Source organism: Pygocentrus nattereri, chromosome 11, assembly GCF_015220715.1.
Source record: "Pygocentrus nattereri isolate fPygNat1 chromosome 11, fPygNat1.pri, whole genome shotgun sequence".
NCBI lineage: Eukaryota > Metazoa > Chordata > Actinopteri > Characiformes > Serrasalmidae > Pygocentrus > Pygocentrus nattereri.
The window spans coordinates 3,389,257-3,411,603 of NC_051221.1; the positions used below are offsets into that span (position 1 = coordinate 3,389,257).

General features: G+C 42.8%; 1 protein-coding gene across 1 annotated transcript in view; it reads left to right on the forward strand.

Annotated features, from left to right (window-relative positions):
* Window positions 1–22,347, forward strand: part of LOC108412618 (dolichyl-diphosphooligosaccharide--protein glycosyltransferase subunit STT3B-like) — a 184,314-nt gene that overhangs the window by 74,314 nt on the left and 87,653 nt on the right. Inside the window, exon 2 of the mRNA XM_017684712.2 lies at window positions 20,935–21,043. Coding sequence (XP_017540201.1) covers window positions 20,935–21,043 — 109 coding nt within the window. The remainder of the gene's footprint in view (window positions 1–20,934; window positions 21,044–22,347) is intronic.

Here is a 22,347-nt window from a genome sequence, read left to right on the forward strand (position 1 = left end):
ACAGAGAGAGAGAGAGACAGAGAGAGAGAGAGAGAGAGAGACAGAGAGGGAGAGAGAGAGACAGAGAGAGAGACAGAGAGAGAGAGAGGGAGAGAGAGAGAGAGAGAGAGAGACAGAGAGAGACAGAGAGAGAGAGAGGGAGAGAGAGAGAGAGCGAGAGAGGGAGGGAGAGAGAGAGAGACAGAGAGGGAGAGAGAGAGACAGAGAGAGAGACAGAGAGAGAGAGACAGAGAGAGAGAGAGACAGAGAGAGAGAGAGAGAGAGAGACAGAGAGGGAGAGAGAGAGACAGAGAGAGAGACAGAGAGAGAGAGACAGAGAGAGAGAGAGAGAATGAGAGACAGAGAGAGAGACAGAGAGAGAGAGAGAGAATGAGAGACAGAGAGAGAGACAGAGAGAGAGAGAGAGAATGAGAGAGAGAGAGAGAGAGAGAGAGAGAGAGAGACATGTTTAGATCTAAAGGTTGGAGTAAATGACTGAATTTGACCAAACTGTCCTGATGATGCACTTCCTCTAGTCATGATTCAGCATTTCACTTCTTTGCTGCGTTTGGTTTGATGATGCGGTCGTTTTGCACAGTGTATTAACACGACGACACTGTGGCTCACTGTCACTGTCACTGCTCACAATGCAGTTAGGAAGGTGTTTCTAATAAAGTGGCCAGTTAGTGAAAGCATAAGGCTGCACGTTATGGACATAAAGATATCATGATGCCAACATTAAAAATGCTAAACCATTTTAAAATTTTACTAAAATTAACATGCTTTACTTTTAAAATAACAGGAATCTGACTGGCCACTTTATCAGAAACACCTACCTTGTGCTTCCACTCCCTGGCCACTTTATCAGAAACACCTACCTTGTGCTTCCACTAAGTGGCCGCTTTATTAGAAACACCTACCTTGTGCTTCTACTAAGTGGCCACTTTATTAGAAACACCTACCTTGTGCTTCCACTAAGTGGCCGCTTTATCAGAAACACCCTTCCCGTCCAGCTGTGTAGGGACTGTGAACGGCGGTGCAGCGTCCTGGTGTCTGATCAGAGCTCGTCTCGTGAGCGAACGGCTGCAGAGGTTTATTTTTAGTCCTCCTCTCCTGCGAGGTTCCGCCAACACGCCTGACATCAGAGTCTCCGTCGTTTGTTAATTCTCTCTCTCTTTGTTTTTTCACTTTTTTGCTTCAGGCTGATAAGGCTCTTTCATTCTTCTGACAGTTACGTCTCTTTCCTCTTCATTCTTCACCCGCTGCGTTCTTCCTCTCGCTCGCCTCTTCCTCTCTTGTGTCACGCTGCCTCACTGATCTTCCGTTTCTGCCGTTTATATCGTGGAAATCACATGCTTTTCTTCTGGAGGCCACGGCTTCAAACGGCGTTAAAGATAAAGGCAGATATTCGTTTCTAACAGGTTGCTTGTTCTGCTTGTTGGACGCTCTGCCTCTCCTTTATTTCCATTAAATGTTTCCTAATTATAATGAAGATGTGCTGTTGGCTCTGATTAGAGAGTCTCAGAGTTCATTCTTCCTCATCTTCACTTTCGGGAATCTTTAATCCGTCATTCAGGATTCTCTCTCTCACTCCCTCCATTCCTCTCTCTCTCTCTCTCTCTCTCTCTGTCTCTCTCTCTCTCTCACTCCCTCCATTCCTCTCTCTCTCTCTCTCTCTCTCTCTCACTCCCTCCATTCCTCTCTCTCTCTCTCTCTGTTCTCAAGGTGGCACCAGTGTGTTTGTCTGGCTCTCTGTTTGTCTGGGTCTCTTCTGGATATCAGGCCTTTATTTGAACACGTCCAGGATCGCCGACCAGTGTGGCTCCATCCCAGTTTATCTCCTTACCCCGGCTGGGTGCTCCGGTGCCTGCCTTGCTGTGTAGCTAAGCAGATGAGCCGTCGCAGGACATGGACTTAGATCAGGTCACTGGTTTGGGCCTCGGTGAGGTCTCTCTACTGGGGTGGTGTCTCTTCAGCCATGGGTCACAGTGGAGCCGTGTCCACCGACGTTCACTGGAACCCAAATACGTTCATCTTGGAACATCCTGCCGGAGCAGCCACGTTTCAGTTGGCCAGCACCTGTGTGTCCACATCTCTGCAGCAGGCGGAGAGCAGACCTGCACTTTATACGGACCATGGAATGCACCTTGATGAAAATGGGTTCGGCTAACGGGAGCTTTATTTTGAGGGACTTTATCCTAACCCAAGAGCTGGATTTTTTTGTTTTGACCGAGATGTGTCTTGGTGTCGGTGAACTTAGTCCTCTTTTGGAGCTGCCTCCCCCAAAACTCTAACTTTTTAACCTGTCCTCGAGCTGTTGCAAGGGCAGGAGAAGTAGCCATGGTTTTTAACAACTGCTGTAAATATGAAGCTCTTCTAGTTGATCTTTTTGCTTCACTGTTAGAAATAAAAGGTACAAACAGTGTAGATGTTCCCTCAAAGGTTCTACAGGGGGTTTAAGGTCTGATTGTGGAGCTTAAATCAGGTTCTCCAGGTGAAAAGTTGGTATTTGTTCCTTTTCATAACCAAATGTTTTAAAACAGAGCAGTAGAGTAAAAGCCTGGAGGCGAGGCGAGGCGGGGTGTGTGGAGTCAGCTTAGAACAGATCATTTCAGTGGATTATGGTTCCATTATGTTCCCTGACTGAAGGTGCGGAGATGACATTTACATTTATGGCACTTGGCTGACACTCTTATCCATTTGATCAGTTTATGCAGGTAGGCGCAAGTAGTGTTGGGAGTCTTGCCCAAGGACTCTTATTGGTATAGTGTAGGGGGCTTGTCCAAACAGGGGATTGAACCCCAGTCTATAAGGCAGAGGTGTTACCCACTACACTAACCACCAATGAACTTATATATAAGACCACCTAAATCTAAAAGTGAATTTATTTATGAATTTTCTCGTTTTTTAGCATGGATTACTACAACTACAGGTAGATCACTAATCTTGGGAGATTTTAGGAACCGTTGTTGCCCTGAATCCCACCCATAATCGTGGTCTCATTTTTTCTTAGGGTTTTACCATTAGCAACCTTGAAATTCCTGATGTTGGGTTTTCTGATCATAGACCGGCGATATTTTATGCCATTGTCTGGAAACAGCCACTGGTACCAGAGCTGTGAGTCACCATTATTGTAACTCCAACACCGCCGGTCACTTTTCTGAAGCCTGTCTTAAGACGCCCCCTTTAGAGGGCACTGTGCCTGGTTCACCTTCTCTGAGGCGTTGGTCACTACTTTCAACTCTACCTGTTCTTCCATTCTTCCATTGCTCCTCTTAGAGCTAGGCGTGCTAGGGCTAAACCCCAGCCCTGCTGAAATGATTCCACTCACCTTCGTGGAAGAGAATGTTGAACTTCAGGTTCGTTATTTCCAGGCACTTTAATAAACCCGGAGTATTGTTCAGTACTATAGATGTTGCTCTGAATCCACACGTCTACTTCCCTACTGAGTCCCCTAAAATTTGTGAAGACTTTAAGCCATTTTTATTGGAAATAATGAGAAATTTAGAGTTAATTTAAAACACTTTATCATCGACTCCCCTTGAGATCTGAGCTGTGCCCACAGTTTCGATGCTGTTGAGCCCATCTCACTTTCCTTTTCGAGATCAACGCATTTTTAATATGAGGCTTACAACTTCTCCTGGTGCCATCATCCCCACTCCTCTCTTAAAAGCAGTGTTTGATATAATAGGACCTAGTCTACTTCTCATAATTATTACCTTCTTATCCTTTGGTACTGTTTCTGCCTGTTTTAAGCCCAGCCTGCTTATTCAAGAAGCACAGTCTTAATTCTACTATACTTAAATCATTTTGTCCAGTTTCAAAATGAGCCTTTCTTTACAAGGTGTTGGAGAATGTTGTACAACCCCAATTCCAGTGAAGTTGGGACGTTGTGTAAAACAAATAAAAACAGAATACGATGATTTGCAAATCCTTTTCAACCCATATTCAGTTGAATCCACTACAAAGACGAGATATTTAATGTTCAAACGGATAAACTTTATTGTTTTTGCAAATATTCACTGACTTTGAATTTGATGCCTGCAACACGTTCCAGAGAAGTTGGGACAGGGGCGTGTTTCCCGCTGTGTTACATCACCTTTCCTTTAACACTCAATAAGCGTTTGGGAACTGAGGACACTGATTGTTGAACCTTTGTAGGTGGAATTCTTTCCCATTCTTGCTTGATGTCCAGCTTCAGTAGATCAGCAGTCCGGGGGTCTCCACTGTCGTATTTTGAGCTTCATAATGTGCCACACATTTTCAGTGGGAGACGGTCTGGACTGCAGGCAGGCCAGTCTAGTACCCGCACTCTTTTACTACGAAGCCACGCTGTTGTAACACGTGCAGAATGTGGCTCGGCATCGTCTTGCTGAAATAAGCAGGACGTCCCTGAAAAAGACGCTGCTTGGATGGCACCAGATGTTGCTCCAAAACCTGTATGTACCTTTCAGCATTAATGGGGCCTTCACAGATGTGCAGGTTACCCCTTCCATGGGCACTAACACCCCCCCACACCATCAGAGATGCTGGCTTTTGAACTTTGCGCTAAAAACAATCCGGACAGTCCTTTTCCTCTTTGGCCCAGAGGACACGACGTCCATGATTTCCAGAAACAGTGTGAAATGTGGACGCGTCAGACCACAGGACACTTTTCCACTCTGCGTCAGTCCATCTCAGATGAGCTCGGCCCAGAGAAGCCGGCGGTGTTTCTGGGTGGTGTTGATATGTGGCTTCGCTTTGCATGGCAGAGTTTTAACTTGCACTTGTAGACGGAGCGACGAACTGAGTTCACTGACAGTGGTTTTCCGAAGTGTTCCTGAGCCCATGTGGGAATATCCGTTACAGAATGATGTGGGTTTTTAATGCAGTGCCGTCTGAGGGATCGAAGGTCAGGTCCTGTAGGCTCAGGGGATCAAACTGGTGACCTTACAGTCATAAGGCTGGTTCCCTAGCCGTATAAATATAAATATAAGCATGGATAAACATGTATATCGCTGTTGTCGGCACAAAACCTCGTAACTTTACAGGAAAAGAAAAAAAAAACTTCTTTACTTTGAATGTAAGTCAATGGAACCAGACGTATTTCCCATTCATTTTAGGTCATTTAGTCCGTTCACTATGAATTTTACACACAGTGTAAAGGACATCAGGCATTTTTCCTTCTTCTTCTTTCGGCTGCTCCCTTTAGGGGTCGCCACAGCGGATCATCTGCCTCCATCTTGCCCTATCCACTGCCTCCTCTACTTTCACACCAACCATCTCCATGTCCACCTTCATTACATCCATAAACCTTCTCTGAGGTCTACCTCTTCTCCTTCTACCCGGCAGCTCCATCTCCAACATTCTTTGCCCAATATATCCACTATTCCTCCTCAACACATGTCCAAACCATCTCAACCTGACCTCTCTGGCTTTATCTCCAAACTGCTCCACCTTCACCGTCCCTCTGATCTGCTCATTTCTAATCTTGGACAACAGGCATTTCAAAACCTGAAAAACAATAAAAATGGAGTTACAAGGTTTTGTTCTGACAGCAGTGGTATATTAGGCTTTTATTGGTTGTTGGCAATGAATCAGTGGTCATTAAATGCGCTTAAAGGGTTCTAATCTGACCAGAACACACCTTCTTCAATAAAAACCATTATATTCTGGGTTTGACCCATTTTTCTGATATGTTCTGATATGAAGTCCTGCATGAGGAGGGCCTATATTAATTTACTGTTCCAGTTGTTGTTGAGCTGATGCAGGTTTGGGGTCCGGCAGTGTAAATGCTCTGAGGGTCTTTCTGTAGAAGCCACGGTGAATAATGAGTGTTCAGACTGGTGTTTTCTCCGGCGCTCTCTGAAGGCAGTGTGTGTGTGTGATGTTTGTGTGTTAATTAAAGCAGTGTTAATCCTGCAGTCCGCGTAATGGAGGGGTTTAAATTTAGAATCTAAGCCAAACTAAAAGCGCCGTCTCACGGTGTACCTGAGCGTTCAGGGTTCTCTGGCAGGAGAGGAGACTTCACCCCCATCTGGTGCAGTCAGCTCTCACTGTAGATTCAGCTGTAGATTCTCCATCAGCGTTCTGGCCTTAGAGGACTACAGAGCCGTGTGGGAGATGTAAACGTAGTGATTCAGAGAGGTGAAACAGAAATGTACAGGTTCTAGATTTAGAGATACTGAATGATGGAAGTTGCATCAATTGAAAATATCTGTCAAGTGTTATACAGTTCAATTACTGTGTGTACTGGACCATAAACCTTTCAAAGATATCAAGGAAAATGGTAAGAGATTCATAAAGGTTTTGGCCCCCCAGTCAAACTCCACGCTGTTGATGATTTGGCTCGTGCTTCCACTCACTGGCCACTTTACTAGACACACCTGCCTTGTAAAATAGTAACGTACAGTCATAAAATTTTGTGTATATATATATATATATATATATATATATATATATACACACACACATACACACACACACACACACACAAAACCTTGTATCTCCAATATCTCCAGTGGTGACTTTACAGGAGAATGAAAAAACATACTGTAGTTTTAATGTAAGTCAATGGACCCAGAATTTTTTCCAAGTAATTTTGGGCTGTTTCTTTTGGTCCATTCGTCAGGAAATTTGCACACAACATATGGAACAACAGGCATTTTCCAGTTAAGGAAAAGATTTCAGGTCATTTGTCAGGAGACTGATCCAGCTTTAAAGAGGAATTCCCTAAATCTCAAACCAGTGTTCTAACTTTCTTGCTTTTGTTAAGAAATTAGAGAAAAGCTTTAGAGGACCTGATCTTGGATTTCTCTTTCTCTTGGCGGTGCGACCTGCTTGAATTTCCAAGTGACAATATTGCTTTGGAGAAACCCATTTCCCTGGAATCAGCGATTCTGTCCCAGCAAATGTTTCAAGCTGAGCAAACACAGCTTTTGGGCTTGCCAGCATCCCTACTGCCTTCTAGAGGCTTTGCCATGTCCATGTATCTGGAGGTAATTTTGGCAATTAGAAGGGCCAATCAGCATTTGGCTCTCCTCAGTTCTGCAATGAACCCATGTTGAGTCCAGGAGCTCCAGCTGACTGGTCTTGGTTTGGAGAAGCACTTGGCAGAATCAGACATGCGATAGCCTGATTCTTCTGGGTCGGCCAATACACCCTGTAGTGTTTTATCCACGCTCTGGTTTTAGGCACCTGACCCGGTTCATGGCCTGATGAAATGTTGGGTTTTGGGGTGGGTTTGGGTCGATTTTTGTTTTCTAATATGTGATTAATGAGCAGTTTTGTTTTTATTTGAAACAGCAAATGGACATCATTTCACAGACTTTTGAAACAGACTCTCATGGACTTTCTCTCCTGCACTCTGCTTCTCTCTCTAGGATAGTCCACATTCACAACAAAGCTGGTCTTATTAACCATGGACAATAAAAGGGAAGCTGTTTAAAGAGAAAAGCAAGGGCCCTAAAACTGAACCCTGTGGGACCCTTCACAAGAAACATGAAGTTTTTAGCCAATTAAACCAAAAAAACATTGCTTCCATTAAATATGAATTAAACATGTCCTGGCTGGGTAAAGAGAAAATTGTATACATTAGATTTTAATCTGATCTGTGCTAGTATAATGCCACTCAACTGCCCAGTGCACTACATATTTTAGCATTTTTATTTAAATTCTGCCTTTACTCACCTGAACCACCTCCTGAAGTAGATGTCTCCTACCTGACCTGACAAAATATCAGGTTTTGGGCAGGGCTTGGGTCGATTTTTCAGGCTCAAGTTTGATTTCTAATGAGTGATTTTTTTTTTTTTTTTTTTTACTTTTTCTTTGAAGGAATATACCTGTAATGTAATGTTTGCAGACATTTTTAAACATTGATTTCACAGACTCTCAAGCATTTTATGTGTACAACAAAGCTGGTGTTACTAACTGATCACCATGGCTATAAGAAGGAAAGCTTGTGAAAGGGGAACAGTTTCAAGAGAACAGCAAGTGACCTAATATTGAACCTTGTGGCACTCCAGAAGAAACTGATTACAAATTTTAGATTAATCTTTCAGTTACACCAGAAACTTTGCTGTCATTAAATGTGTTTAAAACATCTTGTCTGATGAAATGCATTTAGGGTAATGAGAAAATTGTGTTTGCTTCTCTGATTTTACCGACTCTCATGAATTTTCTCTTACTCTGTCTCTCTCTCTCTCTCTCTCTCTCTCTGTGGGACATTTTTCATCCACGGTTTGCCATGGATGAAATAAAAATAAAGCTTGCTAGAGGGGAACTGTTTTAAACTCCAAATGAGTCAGACACATCTTCATAATTGAAGCATTTATCTAACTTTTTTTTTACATCTTACAGCAAAAAAAACTAAGCAGGTGAATCTAGAAAAAAAAATTAAATCTTTGTCATTGTGAGACGGTTGTAAGAATAATATAATACCATATTTTCAGACATTTGTTACTTATTTTAAGTAATTCTATGAAGTGAACATGTCTTGTTTCATTGGCAGATCATTTTACTTGTTACCTGAATTCTGAAGCCTGAATATTTTCCATATTCTGGACATAGCTCCAGGGCATAGTTCTGAAAATGAATCTCCTGCTGCATTTTATATTACACTGCTCAAAAAAATAAAGGGAACACTTTAACAACACAATATAATTCCACGTAAATCAAACTGTCCACTTAGGAAGCAACACTGATTGACAATCAATTTCACAGCTGTTGTGCAAATGAAACAGACAACAGGTGGGAATTATTGGCGATTAGCAAGACACACTCAATAAAGGAGTGGTTCTGCAGGTGGGACCACAGACCACTTCTCAGTACCTTTCTGCTTTCTGGCTGATGTTTTGGTCACTTTTGAATGTTGGCAGGATGGGCAAATTCGCCACTGGCGCCCTGTGATCTTCACAGATGAAAGCAGGTTCACACTGAGCACATGTGACAGACGTGACAGAGTCTGGAGATGCCGTGGAGAGCGATCTGCTGCCTGCAACATCCTTCAGCATGACCGGTTTGGCAGTGGGTCAGTAATGGTGTGGGGTGGCATTTCTTTGGAGGGCCGCACAGCCCTCCATGTGCTCGCCAGAGGTAGCCTGACTGCCATTAGGTACCGAGATGAGATCCTCAGACCCCTTGTGAGACCATATGCTGGTGCAGTTGGCCCTGGGTTCCTCCTAATGCAGGACAATGCTAGACCTCATGTGGCTGGAGTGTGTCAGCAGTTCCTGCAAGATGAAGGCATTGAAGCTATGGACTGGCCCGCCCGTTCCCCAGACCTGAATCCGATTGAGCACATCTGGGACATCATGTCTTGCTCCATCCACCAACGGATGCATTAGTCCAGGTCTGGGAGGAGATCCCTCAGGAGACCATCCGCCACCTCATCAGGAGCATGCCCAGGTGTTGCAGGGAGGTCATACAGGCACGTGGAGACCACACACAATACTGAGCCTCATTTTGACTTGTTTTAAGGACATCACATCAAAGTTGGATCAGCCTGTCGTGTTTTTTCCACTTTAATTTTGTGTGTGACTCCAAATCCAGGCCTCCATTGCTTAATAAATTTGAGTTCCATTGATGATTTTTGTGTGATTTTGTTGTCAGCACATTCAACTTTGTACAGAACAAAGTCTTCAATGAGAATATTTCATTCATTCAGATCTAGGATGCGTTATTTGAGTGTTCCCTTTATTTTTTTGAGCAGTGTATTTAGAAAGACATGTACAAAGAGAACAGCAAGTGCCCTAAAACTGAACCTTGTGGGACTCCAGACTCAAGAAATCCGTATAAATATGAATGATTTTGTTTTAAATGTTAAATGAAGCACTATCCTTTTATCAAATATGATTAAACTTGTGTTGAATGATTGACTACATTTGGGGTAAAGGGACTTTAAAGCACTGTAACAGAGAGCCCCTACTCTACTGAGTAAAGCTGAAATAGTAAAAAGAGCCCAATGCTATTGAGTTGTTATTACACTGCCCCCCTATGACTTGTTTGTTTTTGGAAGTCCTTTGTAGCAGCTCAGATCCACTGCTCTTATCTTTTCTATGATGATCCTATTAATAAACCGCCCGTGTTTTTTCTCTGCCTCTCTGTGTTGAGCTTCTGTTGTATCAGCGTGTTGCATAAACCCTCAAGTCATTTGTTTGTTGTGTTATTGCTGGGACTGACTTTGCTGAGTCATTAGCTGCTGCTGGTTTGTATTCCACCAGCTCCGTTCCTCCATTTCTTCTCTCCTCTCTGAGGCGTTCTGGATGGGAATGTGATCAGTGCTGGGTCAAAGCCAAAGCACACCAGCCCAACAGGCCCAAATGTTCTAATGTTGGCAGTCCGCTTTGGAATGATCCAGAATATGAGCCAACTGCTCAAGAGCGGATATGGCACAGCAACCTAACACATAGATTCGATAGGAAATATTTAGTTTTTCTGACAGGTTTGTTGAAAGTGTTGGACTTGTGAAATATTAGTTGTGCAGTGGTTGTTGGGGAATGTTTGGTATGTTGGGGGAAAAATTGAGTATTGAGGGGTATTTGGGAATGTGCTGAGAAATGTTGGAGTTATTTCAGTTTATTGGTAAACCTTTGAAGACATCAGACGTGTTCGGGAATTTAGGGTTTATTAATAAATGTTACAAAATATTGTGTTTGTTGGAAATATTGGGAATATTGGGACGTACAAGATTTGGGTATGTTGGGAATTGTGCATGCTGGGAGATTTGGGGAAGTTAAAGTGATTGATTTGTTGGGAAATGGTTTTGTTGGAGTTTATAGGGAAAGTGTTGGGTTTTATTGGGAAATATTAAAGTGTTAGATTTGTTGGGTAATGGGTTTGTTGGAGTTTATAGGGAAAGTGTTGGGTTTTATTGGGAATGATTAAGGTGATGGATTTGTTGGTAATTTTTTGGGCTTGATGGGCTTTGTTTAGCAGGATTTTTTATTGGGTAATGTTGGTTTTGTTATGAAACATTTTGATTAATTGGGTTTTATATTGAAATGATTGGATTTATTGGTTTAAATTTGGGAATGTTTGTGTTTATTGGGTCTTATTTGGAAACATTTGGATATATTGGAGTTTATTTAGAAATAATTGGGTTTATTGGGTTACATTTGGAACTGTTTGAGTTTATTGGAGTTTATTTAGAAATAATTGGGTTTATTGGGTTACATTTGGAACTGTTTGAGTTTATTGGAGTTTATTTACAGATATTTGGGTTTATTGGGTCACATTTGGAACTGTTTGAGTTTATTGGAGTTTATTTACAGATATTTGGGTTTATTGGGTCACATTTGGAACAGTTTGAGTTTATTGGAGTTTATTTAGAGATATTTGGGTTTATTGGGTTACATTTGGAACTGTTTGAGTTTATTGGAGTTTATTTACAGATATTTGGGTTTATTGGGTCACATTTGGAACTGTTTGAGTTTATTGGTGTTTATTTACAGATATTTGGGTTTATTGGGTCACATTTGGAACTGTTTGAGTTTATTGGTGTTTTTTTACAGATATTTGGGTTTATTGGGTTACATTTGGAACTGTTTGAGTTTATTGGAGTTTATTTGGAAATGTCTGGGTTTGTTGTGTTTTACTGGGTGTCACGCCAGTCCTGTCCATGTGTTCGTGTTCTTGTTTTGGTTTTTAGTCCAGCCCCTTGTTTGGTTACTCCACCCCTGATTGTTGCCACCTGTGTTTCCACCTGTGTCTTGTGATCCCTTGTTAGCCCTCGTGTATTTAAGCCCTGTGTTTGCCTTGCACTGTGTTGGTCTTTGTACGGTTTGATATTTGGAAGCTTGTACTGTTTGGATGTTTAAATCTTGTTTGATTCTTCGTCGAGTTTCTGTGTTTTTTCTTCATCATGTCTGACCCGCCTTCTGTCTGTATTGGCTACTTAAACCTGGACTGTCATGACTACGACCCTGGATTTGCCCATAATAAAAGTCGCTTATCTCAGCGTACGCGTCCGCCTCCTCGTCACGCTGGTCAGTGAGGTCTGTTTTCTTCTCTTCGGGCCGACTGTATCTGCTAAACCCTACAAGTGAATGGTTACTCTTAACTGCCTTAATGTTAATCTGGACTGATGAAACAATTTCCTGTACGGTTTGTTCGAGGACCGTCTTCATCAGACCTTAACAGAAATTAAATTAGGTCTGCGGAAATTGATTCCTGCATCACAGCTGCACACAGTCTCGTTTATGCAAGCAAAGCCTCAAGGCCATGTTACCTTTTATTAATAACTGTGTTTTTAATCGTGCGGGTATTGGGCAGATTAATATCTGATACTCTGATGCTCTTCTGTTATATTATTTGATAAAGCTGATCGACTCTGTTTAAGAATATTGACTTGGTGTTAAATGTTAGAAACCCAGACTGAAAGCCTGTACCAGCTTTGAGGAACGCTCTGCAGAAGAATGGGTGCTGTGTATCTTTGACACAGACGACTATACGTGTCTGTATGGGAGCTGCTTTTGGCAGAATGTTGTGTAAGTGTTTTAAGGTCCTACAGCAGCCGTTGGCCGTCTTACTCCAGAGTCAATACTAACCTCTGTACTGCCCTTAACACCCTGCAGGTGATCGCTACCTGTACAGCACAGCAGCAGCTCACTATCTGAATCCCGGCCAACAGCAGCAGCTCCTTATCCATCACGGTGCTGGATCTGTAGCTAAGGTTGCGCTGTGATTTCAGGATTTCAAATGAGGATGCATGCCAAATGTGAAGTGCTGCAATTAACAGCCAAAATAAATGTAGCATTTGGTTTCTTTTTTTTTTTTTGCTTCCAGCCAAATGTTTTATTTCAGTGCATTGCCGTTTTTAAGTACCCTATAACTCTCTGAACAATTCAGTGAAACCATCATAACTTTATGAAAAATGGGGAAAATCACATTGACTGCGTTCTGTTTGGCGGTATAATAAATGCTGTGGGTGGTAGATTTCAATGAATTTGTTTCACATCTGTATTTGAATGTGTTGAGAAACTTCTAGCCTGCTTCACATTGCTGAACAGGTTCTGTGTAAGGGTTGTTAGTTACAGCAGGTCTGGTCAATTGCTTTTCATCTTTAATATTAACAATAGCTTGATGATCTGAAATATTCAAGCATGGCAAATGTGCAAAACCTGAAGAAATTGGGAAGGGGGCAAATACTTTTTCAGGGCACATTGTAGGTATGGATGTAGGGGTGGATGTGGTTGGCGACAATACTCAGATAGGCTGAGGCTTTCGAGTAATGATTGATTGGTATTAGCAGGACCAAGAAAACATTCCCCGCCCCATTTCCCGACCTCCACCAACCTGGACGGCCGACACAAGGCACATTGGGTCCATGGATTCATGTTATTGGCGCCAAATTCTGACCCACCCATCTGTGCAGATCTCAGCAGAAATCGAGATTCATCAGACCAGGCTACGTTTTTCCAGTCTTCAACTGTCCAGTGTTGGTGAGACTCTGCCCACTGCAGCCTCAGCATCCTGTTCTTAGCTGACAGGAGTGAAACTTGACGAGGTCTTCTGCTGTTGTAGCCCATCCACCTCGAGGTTTGATGTGCTGGGCACACTGCTTATCACAGTTGTACTGAGTGGTTCTCGGAGTTACCCTAGCCTTTCTTACAGCTTGAACCAGTCTGGCCGTTCACCATTGACCTCTCTCATCAACAAGGCTTTTCCCCTCGCAGAACTACCATCACTGGATACTTTTTTTCTTTATCGCATAATTCTGAGAAACCTTAGAGACTTCTACGTGTGAACAACCTAGCAGATCAGCAGTTGCGGAAATATTTAAAGCAGCCTGTCTGGCACCAACAAATTCAAGAAGAGATCCTAAGATTCATAAGAAATTCAGAAAATCATGGGATGGAATCAAAATGTATAAGTATCTTTTCATAACTATTCATAAGATGTAAAAATAACTTAAGACTGAACTTTGGAGATGCGAGTGCTATTATTATAAGAGCAACAAGAGTTTAGCTCCTAAGCTGTAGACCACACAAATTCAGAGTGGGTCTGCTGAGTGCCTGACTGCACTTTGCCAGCTGTAAAGTTTGGTGGAGGAGGGATGATGATATGGGGGTTGTTTTTCAGGAGGTGGTCTAGAACCCTTAGTTCCAGTGAAGAGAAATCTTAATGCTTCATCAGACCAAGACATTTCCAGCTTCCAACTTTGTGGGAACAGTTTGGGGGGAGACCCTTTCCTGTTCCAGCATGACTGAACCCCAGTGTACAAAGGCCATAAAGGCCTGGCTGGGTGAGTTTGTTGTGGAAGAACTTGACTGACCCTCACAGAGTCCTGACCTCAACCCCATGAACTAGAATGGAGACTCTGAGCCAGAGCCTCTCGTCCAACATCAGTGTCTGATTTTACAAATGCTCTTCTGGATAAACGGACAGAAATTCCCTCAGACACTCTTCAAAATCTTGTAGAAGCTTCCCAGAAGAGTGGAACCTGTTAGAGCTGCAACTCCATATTAATGCCTATTGGATTATAAAAGCTCCTGTAGGTCTGATGTGTAGGTGTCCCAATACTCTTTTCCCTGTAGTGTCTCTCTTGTTGCTCTTTTTTTCCCCAAGTCCTGCTTGGAAATCTGGAAGTTCTACGACCTGTAGTCTCCCAATAGTTATGGGAGATTTGGGAGATCAGATGTTGTCATTTAATGAATATTGATGATCCTAATGCTCTGAAATCTTTCACAGTGCAGCTCTTAAACTGCCACCGTACTTACTGTGTGGACGTTCTACCTACGCTGTCCTCTGGCCGGATGGTGGTCGCTGAGCTTGGACTGGGTCACAGTTAGTCTGTGCTGTGGTACTCTGATGGTGAAGAGATGCTCCATTAGTTGACTGTCTCTGTTTGGTGCTGATAGCTCTGTAATTAGGGCTGTGTTTTGCTATCATTGTCTTAATGGATTCCAAACAGCCTTTTGTTCCATGTCTGCTCATTTATTTGACTCTAATTTGTCTTTTGTTAGTGAGTTAATTAGTCTCAGACTCGGTGGACAGAGGGAGCAGGCGTGAGCTCGTCAGTGTGAGTGCTTCATACTGCACTGTGTCTCAGGTTCTAGATTTCAGACACATGCAGAATTATCCAGGTCTTTTTGGAATTGGGGTAATCAGTGAATATAGGGGTTTTGCCCCCCGTGCATCAGCTGGTGATTCCCTAAGACCCTTTTAATAAACTTCTGCTAGTTTCTGCTTACAGAGTCTCTGCGGGATGATTGTTGAGTAGATCTCTCTCTCTCTGTCTCTCTCTGTCTGTCTGTCTGTCTGTCTGTCTTTCTCTCTGTCTGTCTTTCTCTCTGTCTGTCTTTCTCTCTCTCTCTCTCTCTGTCTGTGTCTCTCTCTCTCTCTCTCTCTCTCTCTCTCTCTCTCTCTGTCTGTGTCTCTCTCTCTCTCTCTCTCTCTCTCTCTCGATGGAAAGCAGAAGCTCTTTGCTGTTTTATGTTGAGGAACGTTCTTCTTGAGTTGTTGCTCTATTTGATGGTCCAGTCTTTCACAGAGTGGAGACCCCTCCTCATCTTTACTTCTGAAAGACTCCACCTCTCTGAGATGCTCTTTATACCCAGTCACGTTACTGACCTGCTGCCAATCAACCACCAGGTGTTTTTTTTAAGCATTACACAACATGTTGCTGGCATCAAGTTCAAAATGGGCAAATATATTTTCAAAAAACAATAACCTTTTTTGGTTTCAACTTTCGATATGTTGTCTTTTGAAGTTTATACAATAAAATAGAGGGTTTAAATGATTTGCAAATAATTGAATTTTGTTTTTATTTACATTTACACAACTTTTTTGGAGATAGGGTACTAACTGGCCACTTTACTAGAATCACCTATCTTGTACTTCAACTCTGGCCACTTAAGTAAAATATTCCAGTGTATTATTATTATTATTATTATTATTATTATATGAATTTTATGCAAGTGAACATACTCCACCAGGTGTAGCTGTTGTTGGTGAGCCATCAGACAGAGGGAGTAAATGAGCTGTGAGATGAGCATGAAGGACTTTTACAGAGCTGCTCCTCATTCTCTGCTCATTCACAGTGAGTGGACACACTTACTGCTGAGTGGATGGTCCTCTCTAACTCGTCAACACACCCACACAGTACAGTAATCTTAGCTCTGTGTTCTCTCCTAAGGGCTCCTGTAACTGCTCCTCTCAGAGCAAAGTGAGTGCACCTCTTTGTCTTTATATTCCGCTGGAAGTCCACTTTATTACGAGTTCCAGACAGGAGCAATTCAGACACTGACCGCTGATGAAGGATCAGAGGCTGACTAACAGAAGAGGAGTTTCTGATAAAGTGGCCGCGTCCCTGTGTTGTGGTCCAGGGTCCGTATTACAGAAACTTCTTAGTCTCCATGAAGATTTCAGTAGGGACTGAATTTGGTTCAGTATCTATTCCAGAATAACAGTTCCTACCTTCATCATCTCATCATTAACTCCAGATGAGAAAACAGCGTCACACAAACATCCTGACTGGACTAAGCCTCCTAAAGCCTGTCCTAACTTTAGGATGAACCTCAACAGGGTCCTAACTTCAGGCAGCATACCAGCACAATGACTCTACGTTCATTTATACTGTCAAACACTGCTTTGGTTGGTTGCTAGGAAACAGACATGACAGTTGTTTGTTGGCTTTGATGAAGTAGGTTAAGATCTCCTAACTGGAGATAACTTCTTTAACTTTAGTTCCTGTAATACCTGGCTTTGTTAGTGTCTATCTTCTCCTGTAAAAAGGTTCCGACTCTTCTGTGTCTGTTTATGATAATGGGTTCTCCCAATGTTATCCTTCCAGTTTTGGACTTCTTGCCTTTTGCACTTTAGAATAACAAATAGGAATTGAATGTTTTCTGGTTTGTTTAGCTCACTCAAGACAATGTTTTATAGATTAAAGAGTCAGAATTCAGCATTTGAAAAAAGAAAGTCATTTAGAATCTGAATTTAATACAGAATATTTTTTGAAAAGAAATTTAAAGGTTTAGAATTTATTGAAAGACTCAGAATTTGGTAAAGGAAAGTCATTTAAACTCATAATTCTGTACAGGATACAGTTTATAAAAGAAATTAAAAGATTCAGAAGTTGACAAAAGAAAGTAATTTAGAATCAGAAATCTACACAGAATGGAATTTTCAAAAGAAATTAAAGAGCGACAGATTAGTCAGACTCTGTGTTTCTGACGGAAGGAAAGTGGCTGTGCTGTGTTTCTGCTGTCAGATCAGATCCAGGCTGGTTTGAAGTTGTATTGCAGGGTTGTTGCTGCATCTGGTCACACTGGACAGCTCGGTTTCCTTCTCTCCTTGTGTGCTGGACTGTGAAGAGAATACAGATGGCTCTTCTCTTGTAAAAACGTGGCTTGTTTTTTGGCTTTGTGCGTTTAGTTTTTTAACAAGGTGTTTGATAAGATGAAGTGCTGTTTAATGGGCTCTCCCTGAAAACAGATGGTCTTGTCTCTCTCCTATACAGACCCTTAAAACACTACAGAACTTGTTGTAAAGCAGCTGGACCAGACGTTCTTCATGACTTCTGCTTATTCAGATGTAAAAAAAGTCCATTTGTTTGGATGGAATGGAGTTTAAACAGACAGCTGTGCACTTTAACAGGAGAAGTAAAAGTGTTAGTGTCTGAGATGCTGATGTATTCTGGTTCACTGGGCTTTTAAATCTGTTCAGAAACACTGCAGATGTTCTGTCCAGTGCTAATTTCCCAGTGGACACAAGTCAAGAGACTTATTATTCCTGCTTTTTGTCTGACAGAGTTTAATCTTTCTGTGCTACACATTGTAGACTTTCACTATTGTGAGGGTCAGTTATGGAAGACAAGTAGCGGTTCTTTATAAAGGACATATGTTGCTCAGTTTTTATGGACAGGTGCAGGTTATGTATAGAGGATGGATGCAGGTTATTTACATAGAACAAGTGTCAGGACAGATGTGAGTCTGGTATAAAGGACAGGTGTAGGTCAAGTATAGAAGACAGATGTGGGTCTTGTATAAAGGACAGGTGTGGGCCAGGTATAGAGGATATGGGTGGGTCAGATATGGAGGACAGGTGCAGATCAGTTCTGACAAGTTACAGTTCAGGTATAGGGGACCGGTGTAGGTCAAGTACAGTGGGCAGGTGAGGGTTTAGCTACAGAGGACAAGCGTGGGTCAGGTATAGATGACAGGAGTTGGTCAGGTATAAATGACAGGAGTAGGTCAGGTATAGAGGGCAAATGTGGGTCAGGTGTGGGTCAGGTATAGAGGACAGATGTGGGTCAGGTATAGAGGACAGGTGTGGGTCTGGTACAGAGGACAGGTGTGGGTCAGGTATAGAGGACAGGTGTGGGTCAGGTATAGAGGACAGGTGTGGGTCAGGTATAGAGGACAGGTGTGGGTCTGGTACAGAGGACAGGTGTGGGTCAGGTATAGAGGACAGGTGTGGGTCAGGTATAGGGGACCGGTGTAGGTCAAGTACAGTGGGCAGGTGAGGGTTTAGCTACAGAGGACAAGCGTGGGTCAGGTATAGATGACAGGAGTTGGTCAGGTATAAATGACAGGAGTAGGTCAGGTATAGAGGGCAAATGTGGGTCAGGTGTGGGTCAGGTATAGAGGACAGGTGTGGGTCAGGTATAGAGGACAGGTGTGGGTCTGGTACAGAGGACAGGTGTGGGTCAGGTATAGAGGACAGGTGTGGGACAGGTGTGGGTCAGGTATAGAGGACAGGTGTGGGTCAGGTATAGAGGACAGGTGTGGGTCTGGTATAGAGGACAGGTGTGGGTCAGGTACAGAGGACAGGTGTGGGTCAAGTATAGAGGGCAAATGTGGGTCAGTTACAGAAGACAGGTGTTGGTCAGGTATATATGACAGATTCAGGTCAGGGGCAGGTGTGGGTCAGGTATAGAGAACAAGTGTGGGTCCGACATGAAGGACAAGTGCAGTTCAGTATAAATAAAAGATGTAGGTCAGGTATAGTTGACCGGTGATTATCAGGTATAGAGGGCAGCTGTAGGTCAGATATAGAGGAAAGGTGTGGGTCAGTAACAGAGGGCAGATGAAGGTCAGGTATAGAGGACAGTCGTGGTTCAAGTATAGATGGCAGGGGTGAGTCAGGTATACTGGGTAAGTGTGGGTCAAGTATAGAGAACATGTTTGAGTCAGGTATAAGGGACAGGTGTGGTTCAAGTATAGAGTACAAGTGTGGGTCAGATATGGAGGACAGGTATAGGTCAGGTATAGAGGAGAGGTATAGGTCAGGTACAGAGGATAGCTGCAGGTTATTTATAAAGGACAAGTATGGGTCACGTACAGAGAACGGATGTAGATCAGGTATAGAGGACAGATGCTGGTCAGGTGTAGAGTACAGGCGTGATTCAAGAATAGATGGCAGCGGTTGGTCAAGTGTAGTGGGTTAGTGTCGGTCAAGTATAGAGAACATGTTTGAGTCAGGTATAAGGGACAGGTGTGGTTCAGGTATAGAGTACAAGTGTGGGTCAGATATGGAGGACAGGTGTTGGTCAGGTATAGAGGTCAGGGGTGGGTCAGATATAGAGGACAGATTCAGGTCGGGTGCAGAGGACAGGTGCAGATCAGTTGTAGAGAATTTATCACGATAACCGTTGCATGTTAATAGTGATGTGGCATCTCCGATTGCTACCCCACTTGGTTTAAGGACTTAAAACTTAGAGCCTTTAAATTTAAACAGCTCTTTCTCCCAGAAGCATTAACTTCGGTGTAGAACGAGGTGCTTGTAAAAAAGAAAAGCGCAAAACGATTAAAACGATTATGTTAAGTGTGGTAATAATTACGTTGAAGGAGAAGGTCGTTTCATTTGCATATTCAGCAGTTGGAGAATTATGACTTTGCTTGTGACAGGCAGATGGAGCAGAGAGGTTTCTACTCAGTCTGCCTTTTGTTGACTCTCTCTCTCTCTTCACCCTTCTGTGTCTCAGTTTTATCTTGATGGGATTTACTGCCAAATAAAGTGTGGAATGATACAGTCTCTGTAAGGAGCAGCAGTCGTGTTTTGTATTTTTACGTCTGATAGATAAATCACTGCTGTCATAACAGAGCCTAATATCTCAGAGGTGAAACAGGATTTTATTCTATTGAGCTATTGTGGACCATTTGTATTGATCCATTTGTGCTTTATACATGACTGTGCAAAAGCCAGAGCAATTTCATTTTCAGTCAAGAGGCTATTAATTAGTAAGTCACTAATTAGTTTGTGTATGGAAAAAAAGCAGAAGAACAAAGGATTTTCCAGAAAAACTCAAATCTCAGCTGTTCCAACCTTCACAGCTTGCATTCTTTTCAGGAGCCTCACTTTCAGCTCCTCAAAGAACCTGCAGACACGCCTCCAAAGCTCAGTCTGAGAAGCTGGTTGATGATTTTCTGAAGTGATCAAACCCATTCAGTGGTGCTGAGGTCTGGACTCTGGGGCGGTCAGTCCATGGTCCAGCTTCTTTGTTTGATGTGTCCGTCTCCTTTTCTCAGTGAGGTTCTTCTTGATCAGCTACACGTCCTTTCAGACCCTCAGCGCTGAGTGGTCTTCTCACAGTGGGAGGATGGACAGAAACACCTGTGGATGTTTTCAGATCTGAAGCAGCTTGATCTTCTCCTCTCTCTCAGAAACCAAAGATTTCTGTGCTGTTTATCTGATGGGGGGCATTATTGGTGTCTATCAGGTCTTCCAGGTGGTTGTTAGGATTTTCTCTGGAGCTTTTAATCAGTTTTTGAACAGATTTTAGGACCTCCACTTATTTTCCTTATACTAGTGGAATATCATATCTCATAATCACCTCAGAGATATTTCCTGAAAACTAGTCAGGAAAAGGAAAAAGACCTGTGTTAATGTAACAGGATGATATAATCAGAAATCTTGGACCATTTCTATCGCGCCGTTATGAAATGTTCACTCAAAGTAAAGGGTAGCTGGTGTTTTGAAACAGTGTGTATTACATACAAACGTATTAACACCTAACGCTCTCTCTCCCTTTAGGTTTAACTACAGATCGACACACCATCTGACCACAAATGGCTTCTATGAGTTCCTGAACTGGTTTGATGAGCGGGCGTGGTATCCTCTGGGCCGGATTGTTGGTGGGACGGTGAGTTAAACCCATTCATCCACTTGCACTGCTAAAATATCACCCTAGGGAGATTTTATATGCAGGACTACTCACACTAAGGGGAACCACTTTGCGGCGGGCTGCAGGTTATCACCCAATCTGCCCGCTGCAGTGTGTATGTGATTTCATCTTCTTCTAAATGTTTTTCCTTTAAATGCACTTTAGCATTTACTGAGTTTAGCCATCTCCAGGGGCCAGAGAAATCTTCATAAGCCTCTCTCCTTATCTCAATGTAGAGACGTCTGGAGGAAGCACGCTCTCGAATGGATGTGCCTGTTAGTTTTAGCAGTGTTACTGAGCTTTTAAAGAAGCAGGGCCGTTCTAATCAATCCCATATGTGCTTTTCCATTACCTTTATGTCTTATATGATGTTTTAATCTAAAATGTGGGGCATAGTTAAAATACAGACAATCAAGCAAACCTTCCATGTGTAGCGCTGTTCATTTTGACTGGTACTTTAGGTGAATAAGCACTTGGAGCTGGGATGGGTTTGGTTACTATGGGAACCCAATTTCACCTGAACTTACGCCTGCCTTCTGACCTCAGTCTGTTTGCTTTTACTTGAGTGTGATCTCATCCTGTCTGGCCTGATCAGAGCCTTTTTGAAATGATCTGGGACTGATCTCAGTCGTTTTGGTTGAATTAGTATTTGTTTGGTCTGATCTGAATCTGAACTGAGCCTGTTTGGTGTGATCTGAGTCTGTATGTTCTGTCTGAGTCTGTTTGGTCAGATCTGGGTCTGTTTGGTCTGATTGTAATCTGAGTCTCTTTGGTCAGATCTGAATGTGTCCGGTTTGATTTTATTTGAGTCGTTTTAGTCTGGTCTGTGTTTGGTCTGATCTGATTCATCTTGGTCTGATGTGAGTTTATTGGGTCTGATGTGAGTTTATTGGGTCTGATGTGAGTCTGTTTCATCTGGTCTGAGTCTATTGGGTCTGATCTCAGTCTGTTTGATCTCTTCCTTTCATTTCTGTGTTTGAGTCTGTTGTTGTTTTTTTTTGAGTTTGCAGCCTCTCACTGTGCCCGAGGCAAGGGCTGTTTATTTCTCTCTCTCTCTCTCTCTCTCTCTCTCTCTCTCTCTCTCTCTCTCTCTTTTTCTCTCTCTCTCTCTTCCTCTCTCTTCTTCACTCTCTTCCTCTCACTCTTTTTCTCTCTCTCTCTCTTCCTCTTTCTCTCTCCCTCCCTCTCCCTCCCTCCCTCTCCCTCTCTCTCTCTCTCTCTCTTTCTCTCTCTCTCTCTATTCTGAGGACAGGATGAAGGACATGGCCCCTCCCCCAGCTTGT